At 36.2% G+C, this 13337-nt stretch overlaps 1 protein-coding gene across 8 annotated transcripts in view; it reads right to left on the bottom strand.

The window, feature by feature from the left end:
• Positions 1–13337, bottom strand: part of HERC2 (HECT and RLD domain containing E3 ubiquitin protein ligase 2) — a 232745-nt gene that overhangs the window by 191871 nt on the left and 27537 nt on the right. For all 8 annotated transcript variants that reach the window (XR_004380894.1, XM_032843125.1, XM_032843126.1 and 5 more), the window contains exon 4: positions 1465–1602. Coding sequence is in view for 7 of the 8 variants with exons in the window: in XM_032843125.1 (XP_032699016.1) it covers positions 1465–1602 (138 nt within the window). In the remaining variant the exon portion in view is untranslated. The remainder of the gene's footprint in view (positions 1–1464; positions 1603–13337) is intronic.

Raw genomic sequence — 13337 nt, 5'->3', positions numbered from 1 at the left:
GAGAAATTATTTGCAAACCATATAAAAGACAAAGGACTAGTATCTGGAATATATGCAGAATCCCCAAAACACAAGATAAAGAAAAAGAATAATCTAACTAGAAAATGGGCAAAAGACATGAACAAGTACTCCACTGAAGAGATACAGAGGTAAACAGCCACACAATATACCCCAGATTAAAACCACAATGAGGTTATCACTACACACTTAACAGAATGGCTAAAATTTTTTAAAAAGTGACAACACCAAATGATGATAAGGACACAGAGAAGCAGAATCATTCATAAGTTGCCAGTAGGGATATAATCTGGTGTAGTCACTGTGGATAAGTTCACCAGGTCCTTAAAAACTTAAACAGAGAAATACCACATGATCCAGCAATTCTACACCTGGATATATACACAAATAACTGAAAGCAGAACTTGTGTATACTTAGACTCATAGCAGCATTATTCAAAATAGCTAAAAGGTGGGGGCGCCTGGGTGGCTCAGTGGGTTAAAGCCTCTGCCTTCAGCTTAGGTCATGATCCCAGGGTCCTGGGACTGAGCCCCACGTCAGGCTCTCTGCTCAGTGGGAAGCCTGCTTCCCTTCCTCTGTCTCTGCCTGCCTCTCTGCCTACTTCTGAACTCTGTCTGTCAAATAAATAAATAAAATCTTAAAAAAATATTAGCTAAAAGGTGGAAGCAACATAAATGCCCATCCATGGATGAACGGATAAACAAAATGCAATATATACATATAATGGAATACTATTCCATTTTTGTTTTTTTTTTTAAGATTTTATTTATTCACTTGACAGAGAGAGAGATCACAAGCAGGCAGGGAGGCAGGCAGAGAGAGAGGAGGAAGCAGGCCCTCCGCGGAGCAGAGAGCCCGATGCGGGGCCCAATCCCAGGACCCTGGGATCATGACCTGAGCCTAAGGCAGAGGCTTTAACCCACTGAGCCACCCAGGCGCCCCGTACTATTCCGTTTTTAAAAGGAAGGAAATTCTGACACATACTACAACATGGATAAGACTTGAAGACATTAGGCTAAATAATGAAATAAGCCAGACATAAAAGGACAAATACTATATCACTGCACTTACACCAAGTAACTAGACTAGTGAGAATTCTAAAAACAGAAAGTAAAATTGCAGTCTCCAGGGGCTGAGTAGAGAAGAAAGAGGAGTTACCATTTAGTAAGTACAGAGTTTCATTTTGGAAAGATGAAAAGGTTTTGGAAATGGATGGTGGTGGTGATTACAAAACAATGTGAACATGTTAAATGTCCTTGAATTGTATACATAAAAATGGTTGAAACGGTAAATTGTAGGTCATGTACAGTTTACCATAATATCAAAAGATTTTCAGTTAAATTTTTAAGAATTCCATAATAATAACAAAAAAATCCATTTATGGTATCTAGAAAAGAAGTGCCAGATCAAGCTTTTCAAAGTATTAGAATCTCAGTTTGTAATACCTGGTTGCTTGCCCCATACCCAGCTCTCTAGGATTAATTTGGCCCTACATGCAGGTGCAGGAGTTTCTTCTTCATCTTTTTTCTCTTTGTCATTCAGATCTTCTTTCTTTGTTCCACTTTGAGTATCAACACCATCATCTGGAAAATCAAAAATTTTTAAAAATCTATTAAATTCCTTTTCAAAATGTAACATCCACTCATCAGTCTCTTTGCAAATGTCCCTCCCAGAAATGGAAAGGTTAAGTTACAATATACATTATTAGTTGAATATTTGATGATTAGAAGAAAATAATATGAGTCATCACCACAAAGGTACAGTGTGATTTATGAAGTAATGAATAGTTTAGTGGCCCTTTAATAAAGAAATCAATAAATCATTCAAATTCTTCTTTGAAGCAGGTCTCCTAAAGTATTCCATTAATTTCCTATTACATTTCACAACTAACAAACTTAGTCTTTGATATTACCTAATCGAATTTCATATGAACTGCTTTTATCTAGTGATCCCCAATTGCTGTGTCCAAAAGAGAGGAGGATGTGAAATGGTAGCATGATTCAAAAACCATTTTTAACTCTATATATTGCCATACTCCACCAACTGAGAACCACTGCTACACAGAATCACTACCATTGACAAAATATAATTCAGAGCTTTCGGACACACAATAAAGCTGGCCTAAAAGGACTTTAGGCCACTGAAAATTTAAAGTTTCAGTCAAGAACAAATGTCATGAAACTCCTTACGCACAGCAAATAAAGACAGAACCTAACTTTGAAGTATAATTGTGTCCTATCCTAGAATGCCCTTACTAAATGAATTATTTTCTAAATGAAAGAAATATACATCTAAATCTGTGAAAGGGATTATATCATATTACAAACAGTAAGAAGTATCTAAAAATAACTGAAACCAAGTAACTAATATTAAGGAACTCCTGCAATTTATAAGAGAAATACCAGATATCAAACAGAAGGAATCCCAAATAACTAATGCTATGAAGAGATACTCAAATTCTGTTTAGAAAATTTTAAATTAAAACAATGAAATATTACTTTACAGTCACCAAATAGACAATTTTTGGCTCCAAAACAGGAATTTTTTCCCATTTCATCCGGTTTTATTCACTGATAAAACCCAAGTGCCAGGAACAACACATGCCAGGAAGTAAGCTTTCAATGATCTGTTTGATAATTAAATGTCAAATAATTGGAGCCAGGGACATAAACCTTCAGGCACAATTGGCCAAAGGGGTGGACCCCATACAACTAGACTGGAGAGCAATCAACTGAGTTACATCCAAGGTCCTCTAATCCCTTCCAGGGGCTATGCTCACAAAACTCCCATACAGGCCCACAATTAGGAGGATGCAGAGGATAGAATCCCACAGCAATCCAATGTACTATGAATATGACTTTAAAATAAAGTACTAGGGGCACCTGGGTGGCTCAGTGGGTTAAGCCTCTGCCTACAGCTCGGGTCATGATCTCAGAGTCCTGGGATCGAGCTGCGCCTTGGGCTCTCTGCTCAGCGGGGAGCCTGCTTCCCACTCTCTCTCTGCCTGCCTCTCTGCCTCCTTGTGTTCTCTCTCTCTCCATCAAATAAAAAAAAAAAAAATACAGTACTGAATAGCAAAGGGAACAAACTCGGGCTAAGGAACCATACATTCCATTAACACAACCTAAAAATGCATGCATTTAACACTAGAATGTTTCATAATGATACACAAACACATTAGAAAGGAAAACATTTTTTTAAAGATTTTATTTATATATTTGAGAGACAGAGAATGAGAGAGAGACAGAGCACGAGACAGGGAGGGTCAGAGGAAGAAGCAGACTCCCCGCCAAGCAGGGAACCTGACGTGGGACTCGATCCCGGGACTCCAGGATCATGACCTGAGCCGAAGGCAGTCGCCCAACCAACTGAGCCACCCAGGCACCCAAAGAGAAAGGAAAACATTTTAAAAGATGGAGTCGAAATGGTGTGCCAGGAGCTATGAAGCTGATTAACTTAACCCACAGTTCCTGAAGCTAAAGAAAGGACCTCTGCCACTGGTACACATCATGTGTCCCATTCTTTCAACTTCCTGTCACAGTTATGACTAACAGTACCTCTAGTATTTACAGAAATATCCAACTGGGCATTAAATACAGATTTTTTGGTAATATGTTCAAGTCCTAACTTCCTGTACCTATGAGTGTGACCTTATTTGCAGATAGGGGATTTTCAGATGATCAAATTAAGAAGTCATAAGGGTAGGCCCTAATCCAATATGACCGGTGTCCTTACAAAAAGAGTAAATTTGAACACAGACAGACATACACAGAGGAAAGACAATGTGAAGACATGGGGAGAAGGCAGCCATCTAGAAGGACAAAGGCTTGGAACACAGCCTTTTCTCATAACCTTCAAAAGGATGCAATCCTGCTGACACCTTGATTCCAGACCTGTAGTCTCCAGAACTGTGAGACAATATGTTTCTGTTGTTTAAGATTTCCCAGCCTGTAGCACTCTGTTACAACAGCCCTAGGAAACTAATACAAATACTCCTTCTTAGCACCCTCAGAGACACCTTCACTGAAGAGGCTTTAGGAACTTCCTCTCATGCACCCTGGAGTTTCTGGACCACCTGTGATGACAACATGTTGCCTACAGGATTCAGATACAGAAAAAAAACTGCCCTTCCCAGACAGATGCTATTTATCATTAGTGGAAAATGCTAGCCATATACTCAGCTTTCCGGGAAATAGACGCTCCCAAAGACCCTGAGCCTATAACCCTTCACACACGCAGCTCCCCACTACACTTTGGGTCATGGAAGCAGCATCCCACAAGCTTGATTTAAAAAAAAAAAAAAGACCCAATCACAAGCTATCTTTAAAAAACTCATTAATAGGGGCACCTGGGTGGCTCAGTCAATTAAGCGTCTGCCTTCGGCTCAGGTCATGATCCCGGGGTCCCGGAATTGAGCCCCGTATCAGGCTCCCTGATCAGTGGGGGGCCTGCTTCTCCCTCTCCCTGCCACTCTGCCTGCTCGTGTTCTTGCTCTGCCTACTTGTGCTCTCTCTCCCTCTGTCAAATAAATAAATAAATTTTTAAAAATAAAAATAAAAAACTCAATATATAATGATACAAAGCAATTAAATGTAAATGAGTGGGAAAAATATATAACAAGAAACACTAAAGAAAGAAAGTTGAAATAGCTATGTTAATGAGACAAAACAAATTCCACAGCAAAGAAAATTACCAGAGATAAACAGGAGTAACACATAATAATAAAGGGGTAAATTCACCAAGAAAAACAACATGTGTATGAAGTCAACAGTAAGACCTCAAAACACAAACTGAGAACTGAATAGAAAGATGGACAAATCCACAATTATATTAGAGATATCAACACTACCCTCTCAGTAACAGAACAAGTAGAAAGAAAACCAGCAAAATTAAGGAACTGAACATCATGATCATCAATCAAAAGGATGCAATCAACATTTTACACATTGAGCCACCTAACTACAGTAGAATATCATTCCTTTTTTTTTTCTAAAAGATTTTATTTATTTATTTGATAGAGAAAGAGACAGCAAGAGAGGGAACACAAGCAGAGGGAGTAGGAGAGAAGCAAGCTTCCTGCTGAGCAGGGAGCCCAGTGTGGGGCTCAATCCCAGGACTCTGGGATCATGACCCAAGCCAAAGGTAGACTCATAACAACTGATCACCCAAGCACCCCAAGAACATCATTCTAAAAAAAAGTGACACCTTGATTTCAGATCTGTATCCTCTAGAATGGTGAAGTAAATATTGACTATTCACCAAGACAACACCACATCTTAGGTCATAAAACAAATCTTAACAAATTTAAATGAGTTGAAATCAACCACATTAAGCCTATGTCCTCTCCATATGCCATTAAACTAGAAATCAATAACAGAAAGATGACTAGACAATGTCAAAAGACCTGGAAATTAAACAACACATTTCAAAGTAATGCAAAGGTCTCAACAGAAATGTAATTAAATATTAAATAAGTAAATAAATGTTTTTAATTGAACGAAAATACATCAAAATATGTAGGGTACACTTAAAATACTGCTTACAGGAAGCATTTGTATTATTACAAGTTTATGTTAGCAAAGAAAAAAAGGTCTGAAGTCAACAATCTAAACTTCTACCTTAAGAAACTAGAAAGAGAAAAGCAAAAGAAACCAAAAGCAAGCAGCAAGAGGGGAATAAGAGCAAAAATCAATAAAACTGAAAACAGAAAAACAGAAAATAAATCAATGAAACTAAGCTGATTTGTTGAAAAGATCAATAAAATTGATAAACCTTGCATAAGACTACTGGTGGGGGGAGAGAAAGACAATAATTAAAACATCGAGAACGAACAAAGGCTATCTCTACAGCCTGTGCGGATACTAAAAGGAAAAAAGAACACTACATCAACTCTAAACACATAAATTCAACAATTTAGTAGATATTGACCAGTTCCTCAAAAACAAACCACAGAAACTCACCCAAGACGAACTGCATAAGCTAAATAGTATGGTAACTATTCAAGAAATTTACTTCCGAATGTAAAACCTTTTGAAATAGAAACCTCAAGATCTAGAAGGTTTCAGTGAAGAATTCAACTAAATACTTACATAAGAAATTTATACCAATTCTACACAATCTCTCTCAGAAAATGGGAGAAGGAACATTTCCCAACTCGTTTTACAAAACCAGTATTACTCTAACACCAAAAGTTGACAGAAAGAGTACACTTGACCTTTGAACAACAAGGGGGTTGGGGTGCCAATTCCCTGCCTGTTGAAAATCTGCACATAACTTTGGACTCCCCAAAAACTTAACTACAAATATAGTCTACTGTTGACAATAAGCCTTACTGATGACATAAATAGCCAATTAACACACGTTTTGTATATGTATTCTATACTGTACCATTACAAGAAAGTAAGCTACTGAAAAGAAAATGTCAGGAAAACCATAAGGAAGAGAAAATACATTTATAGTACTGTAAATTATGTGTATAGAAGTGAACAGGCACAGTTCAAACCCATGTTGTTCAAGGTCAATCATACAGAAAACGCAGCTATAAATAAATACCCCTAATGAACATACATGCAAAATTCTCAACAGAATATTAGTAAACTGAATCCAGCAATACATATAAAGAATAATACACTATAACCAAGAGGAGTATATCCCAGGAATACAATGCTGGTTCAATGTTTGTAAATCAATCAATGTAATTCCCAACAGAAATATGAATCACTTGATACTAGTGATGTATAAAAAGCTTTTGACAATACATATCATACATTCAGGACAAAAGTTCTCAACAAATTAGGAAGAGATGAGAACTTCCTCAACCTGATAAAGAACATCTACAGAACTCTATAGTTCATCACACTTTATAATAAAAAAACAGAATCCTTTTCCCTTAAGATAAGGAGTAAGGTAAGGATGTCCATTCTCTTTATCCCTAGTTGATACTGTACTGGAAGTCCTCGTTAAAGCAGAAAGATAAAAGAAGATAAAAACTGTTCCTCTTCACAAACTACATGACTGTCTTCAAGAAAATCCCAAGAAATCTACAAACAAACAAAAACACTGCCTTATGAGTGTAGCAAGATCATAGGAGACAAAATCAACACCAAAAAATGTAATAAATAGTACCAGCTACATACTGTTTTCTATATAACAGATAAAATGCATAAATTACACCATATAGTATCACCATACAGCTGGAAACCAAAAAAAATTTAACATTTGTAATAGCTCCAAAAGAAGCAAATACTTGGGTACACACTATCAAAAACATAGACCACTTGGGAAATGTATGTTGTATAGTACAAAATCCTGATGAAAGAAATAAAACACTACCTAAATAAATGAAGATATACTATGTTCACGAATTAAAAAACAAAATACAGCAATGATGTTAACTCTCCCCAAACTGATCTATAGATCTAGCACAATACCAAGCAAAAACCAAGGAAGAATTTTTTTGCTGATATAAGATAAGCTGATTTTTTTAAAGATCTTATTTACTTGAGAGCAAGGCAGGGAGCACAAGCAGGGTGAAGGACAGTGGTAGAAGCAGACTCCCTGATGAGCAGGGAGTCTGATGTAGGGCTCGATCCTGGGACTCTGGGATCATGACCTGAGCTGAAAGCAGATGCTTAACCGAGTGAGCCACCCAGGCACCCTAGATAAGCTGATTCTAAAATGTACATATAAGAGCAAAAACTAGAATAAATAAAACAACTACAAAAAGTAACAATAAAGTTGGAAGAAGCAATTTAATACTATAAAGCCACAGTAACAAAACCAATTTTAATACTTAAAGCCACAGTAATCAGTGTGCCATTAATAAAAACACATATCAATAACTGGAAAGTCCAGGAATAATCACATACAAAAGGAGTCAATTAATTTTGACAAAATACAAAAGCAACTCAATGGGAAAAAGACAGTATTAGAAAAACTGGATATCCATATGAAAAATAAAAAGTAGCTTCAACCCAAACCTTATACTTTATACAAAAGTTAACTCAAAATGAACCAAAGATCTAATAACAAAATGAAAAACTATAAAACTCTTAGAAGAGAACATAGGAGAAAATCTTTGTTACCAAACACTAATCAAAAAAATTCTTATACATGAGAACAAAAACACAATCCATAAAAGAAAAAATTACAAAATACATATTAAGAGAATGAAAAATTAGGTACTAGACTTGAGAGAAAATATTTAAAAATGATGTATCTTAGAAAGAACCTAGAATGAAAATACAAACCATAAAATATTCTCAAAACCAAACAAAAAGAAAACAAACAACCTAATTCACCAATTAATAAAAAGATGTAAACAGAAACTTCACCAAAAAGGATATAAGGATGAAAAATAACCACATGAAAGGGTATTCAATGTCATTTGCCATTAAGGTGATGAGCTCATACTACACGATGAGCTCATACTACATAATTATAAGAACAGCTAAAATTAAAAGTGCCGATACTACCAAGCGCTGACAAGGATACAGAGCAACAGGCACTAACACACAGTGCTAGAGGGAAGGCAAAATGATAAAGCCACTTTGAAAAACAATTTGGCAGTTTTGTATAAAATGAAAACTGCCCCTACCATATAAACCAACAATCACACTACTAGGTATTTATCCTAGAGAAATGGAGACTATATCCATGAAAAATGTGTACAGAAATGTTAATAGCACCATTATTATAATTACCAAAGAAATGGTAACAACCAAAATGTCCTTTAGCAGATAAATGGATAAATACACTGTCATATATTCAAATTATGGAATATTACTCAGTAATAAAAAGAACTGTTGATACAACAATATGGATGAATAAAGATACAACTAGTGAGTAAAGGAAGCCAACTTTAAAATGTTACATAATGGGGATCTGGAGGAAGATGATAGAGGAGTAGGGGACCCTAGCTTCACCTGATTCCTGGAATTCAGCTAGATAGCTATCATTCTAAACACCTGTGAACTGAACTGGACATCTAAGAAAAGAATTGTTTTAATTCTACAAATAGAAAAGTGATCACATTTTACAAGGTAGGAGGTGCAGAGAAGTCAATCTGATGCAATAAATCACAAGATTAAACCATACGGGGAGGATCCCTCTGCAAGCCCACTACCAGAAAGTGATAGAGGAGTGGAGCGCAAAACCAGAACTTAACAAAAGTCGTATTGGGTGAGAGATGTCCCTGCCTGAAAAGTGCTCAGGTGGCAAAGCTGACAGAACTCTAGGTGGGAGAATGTGGTCTCAGGATCCCTGGGGTCACAGAAAGAATGAGGGACGAGTGTGGCAGAGTTCCGAAGCATCAGAGTAGGGAAGCCAACTGCAGTCAAGGAGCCCAGGAGTGGGCATAAACCCTGAACTGCAGCACGGCTGGGTAACTGCTCTCTGAGCAGGAGACCAGCAAGTGGCAGAACCAAGGGGAGACCCTCCTCCTTCCCCGGACAGGAGTGGTGAGGTGTGTGCCAAAGGAGTCTGCTAAGTTTGGAGATTAAAACCAGAGGCACGTACCTGTGATTAAAAAAACATTGTCACCGACTGGGTGAACCCAGAGCGTGGAGGGAAAATCATGGAGACAAAAGTGATTGACTGCTTTTCCTTGAGGGTGCACTGAAGAGTGGGGGCCGAGATCTTTCAACTCCTGGAGATGGGGTGCTGCCATTTTTATTTTCATCCTTTAAAGTGGTGGGAAAAGCCTTCAGGGAACAAAAGTTACACAGAGCAATCTGGAGGTGCTTATACAGAGCCCAGCCCCCTGGAAAGAGGGGAGCAATTATGCCCCAGCAAAGACAACTGAGAATCAAAGTAACAGGTCCTTCCCCTAGAATATCAGCAAGAAAATCTGGCTAAGACCAAGTTTACTGATTACACACAGAACTGAAAACAACAAAACTCCAGTGCTAAGGGAAAACAGTATATAGAATTTATAGTTTTTTTCCTCATGATTCTTTGTTCTTTCAATTTTAATTTTTTTTTTACCTCTTCAATGGATTTCTTATCAACTCTCTTAACTTTATTAATTTTCATTTTTACAGTTACATTCTATCCTTTCATTGTATTTAATTTTATTTCTGTATATATGTGTGTGTTTTCCTTTACAATTTAGGGATGTAGTTTCTTCTGACAGACCAAAACATAATTGCTCTGTTCTGTTCACCTGACTATATTCTTTCTTTTATGTCTTTTTTAATTTTCATTTTACAGTTACATTCTATCCTTTCACTGTATTTAAATTTATGTATATAAATCATATATTTTTATATATTTACTTATAAATATATATTACATAAATTTATAAATATATATTTATAAATATATATACATAAATATATAAGTTCATATAAATTTATATAAAATTATATGCTTATATAAGTTTATATATAAATATATACATATATTTACATGATATATGCATTTTATACACATAATACGCACATATATAATAATATATACATACACATTTAAATAATATATACATAAATATATGTGTATACATATATATACACACACACATTCTTTCTTTTGTATATTATATATATATATTTATATATATATATGGTATACATATACGTTTTTCTTTCTTTACAATTTTGGGATCAGGTTTTCCAACAGCAGACCAAAATACACATAAGATCTAGTGTATTGTTCTATTTTGTTCAGCTGTCTGATTATATTCCCTTTTTTGTTGTTGTTACTGGTTTCTGGTCTCTCATGATTTGTTTAGTGTATAATTCTCTGGAGTCATTTATTTCAGTGTTTTGATCTCTCATTCCTCTATTCTTATCTGGACAGAATGACAAGACAAAAAATCACCTCAAAAAAAAAAAAAAAGAGGACATACTGACTGCCAGGGACCTAATCAGAAGATGACAGAACCAGGGTTCAGAATAACAATTATAAAGATACTAGCTGGTCTTGAAAAAAAGCCATAAGATTAGAGAATCCTTCCTGGAAAAATAAAAGAACTAAAATCTAATCAGGTTGAAATAAAAAAGGCTGTTAATGAAATGCAATAAAAAATGGAGGCTCTAGGTGCTAGGATAAATGAGGCAGAAGAGAGAATAAGTTATACAGAAGACAAAAGATGGAGAATAAAAAGCTGAGGAAAGGAGAGATAAACAACCAATGGATCACAAGGGGATAATTCAAAAGATAAGTGAACCATAAAGCGAAACCATATTAGAATAATTTGGGTCCCAGAAGAGTAAAGAAAGAGAGAGAGAGATGAATAGAAGGTATATTTGAGCAAAATATAGCTGAGAACTTCCCTAATCTGGGGAAGGAAACAGGTATTCAAGTCCAGGAGGCACAGAGAACCACCCTCAAAATCAATACAAATAGGTCAACAACTGGACATATAATAGGAACATATAAAAGCTTGCAAATTTCAGAGACAAAGAAAAAATCATGAAAGCAGCCTGGGAAAAGAGGCTCTTAACCTACAAGGGTAGAAACATAAGACTGGTAATATAACTATCCACAGAGGGGCCAGAAAGGACTGCCATAATGTAATTATTCAATGTGTAAATGGGAAAAATACACAGCCAAAATACTTTATCCAGCCAGCCTGTCATTCAGAATAGAAGGAGAGATAAAGAGCTTCCAGGACAAAGAAAAACTAAAGGAATTTGTGAACACCAAACCAGCCCTGCAAGAAATATTAAAGGAGCTCTGTTATTTGAAGAGAGGGCTCAAAAGTGAAATGGACCAGAAAGGAACAGAGACAGTATACAGAAAGTAATTTTATATGTAATACAATGGCACTAAATTTATATCCTTCAATGGTTACGCTGAGTGTAAATGTGTTAAATGCTCATTCAAAAGACAAAGGTATCAGACTGAATAAAAAAGCAAGACCCATCAATATGTGGTCTATAAGAGATTCACTTGGACCCAAAGACACCTCCAGATTGAAAGTGAGGGGGGTATAAAAACTAAGAGCTTTTTCCTCTAAAATCAAGAACATGACAGGGATATCCACTCTCACCACTGTTGATCAACATAGTCCTGGAAGTCCTAGCCACCTCAACCACAAAATAAAACATAATAATAATCATAATAATAATAAAAGATATCCAATCAGAAGAAGTCAAACTCTCACTCTTCATAGGTTACATGATACTCTATGTGAAAAACACTAAAGACTCCATCCCAAAATTGTTAGATCCCATACAGGAATCCAGCAAAGCAGCAGGATATAAAATCAATGCACAGAAATCAGTTGCATTTCTATACACTAGCAATGTTAACTGAAGAAAGAGAAATTAAGGAATTGACCCCATTCACAATTACACAAAAAACCACTAGATACCTAGGAATAAACCTAACCAAAGAGGTAAAAGATCTGTACTCTGAAAATTATAGAACACCTATGAAAGAAAGTGAGGAAGACACGAAGAAATAGAAAAATATTCCATGCTCATGGATTGGAAGAACAAATATGGTTAAATATGGTTAAAATATCTATGCTACCTAGAGCAATCTACACATTCAATGCAATTCCTATCAAAACACCATCAACACTTTTCACAGAGCTGGAACAAACAATCCTAAAAATCTGTGTGTTACCAGAAAAGACCCTGAATAGCCAAAAGAAAGTTGAAAAAGAAAACCAAAGCTGGTGGCATCACAATTCCAGACTTCAAGCTGTCCTCATCAAGATAGTATGGTACTGGCACAAAAAAAGACACATATATCAGTGGGACAGAATAGAGAACCCAGAAATGGACCCTCAACTCTACGGTCAACTAATCTTCAACAAAGCAAGAAATAATATCCAATGGAAAAAAGACAGTCTCACCAACAAATGGTGTTGGGAAAACTGGACAGCCATATGCAGAAGAATGAAACTGGACCATTTCCTTTCACCATACACAAAAACAGACTCAAAATGGATGAAAGACTGAAAATGCGAGACAGAAATTCATCAAAATCCTAGAGGAGAACACAGGCAACCACCTCTGTGACCTCAGCCACAGCAACTTCTTGCTAGACATGTCTCCAAAGGCAAGGGAAGCAAAGGCAAAAGTAAACTATTGGGACTTCATCAAGATAAAAAGCTTCTGCACTTCAAAGGAAATAGTCGACAAAACCAAAAGACATCAACAGAATGGGAGAAGATATTTGCAAATGTCTTATTGATAAAGGGCTAGTATCCAAGATCTATAAAGAACTTACACTCAACACTCAACACCCAAAAAACAAATAATCCAAATCAAGAAATGGGCAGAAGACATGAACAGACATTTCTCCAAAGAAGACATACAAATGGCCAACAGACACATGAAAAAATCCTCAACATCAGGGAAATCCA

This window comes from Lontra canadensis, unplaced genomic scaffold (assembly GCF_010015895.1).
Source record: "Lontra canadensis isolate GAN:19392208 unplaced genomic scaffold, GSC_riverotter_1.0 scaffold135, whole genome shotgun sequence".
Taxonomy (NCBI): Eukaryota; Metazoa; Chordata; class Mammalia; order Carnivora; family Mustelidae; genus Lontra; species Lontra canadensis.
Note: the sequence above shows the minus strand (reverse complement) of the source record. Positions and strands in the feature narration are given on the sequence as shown.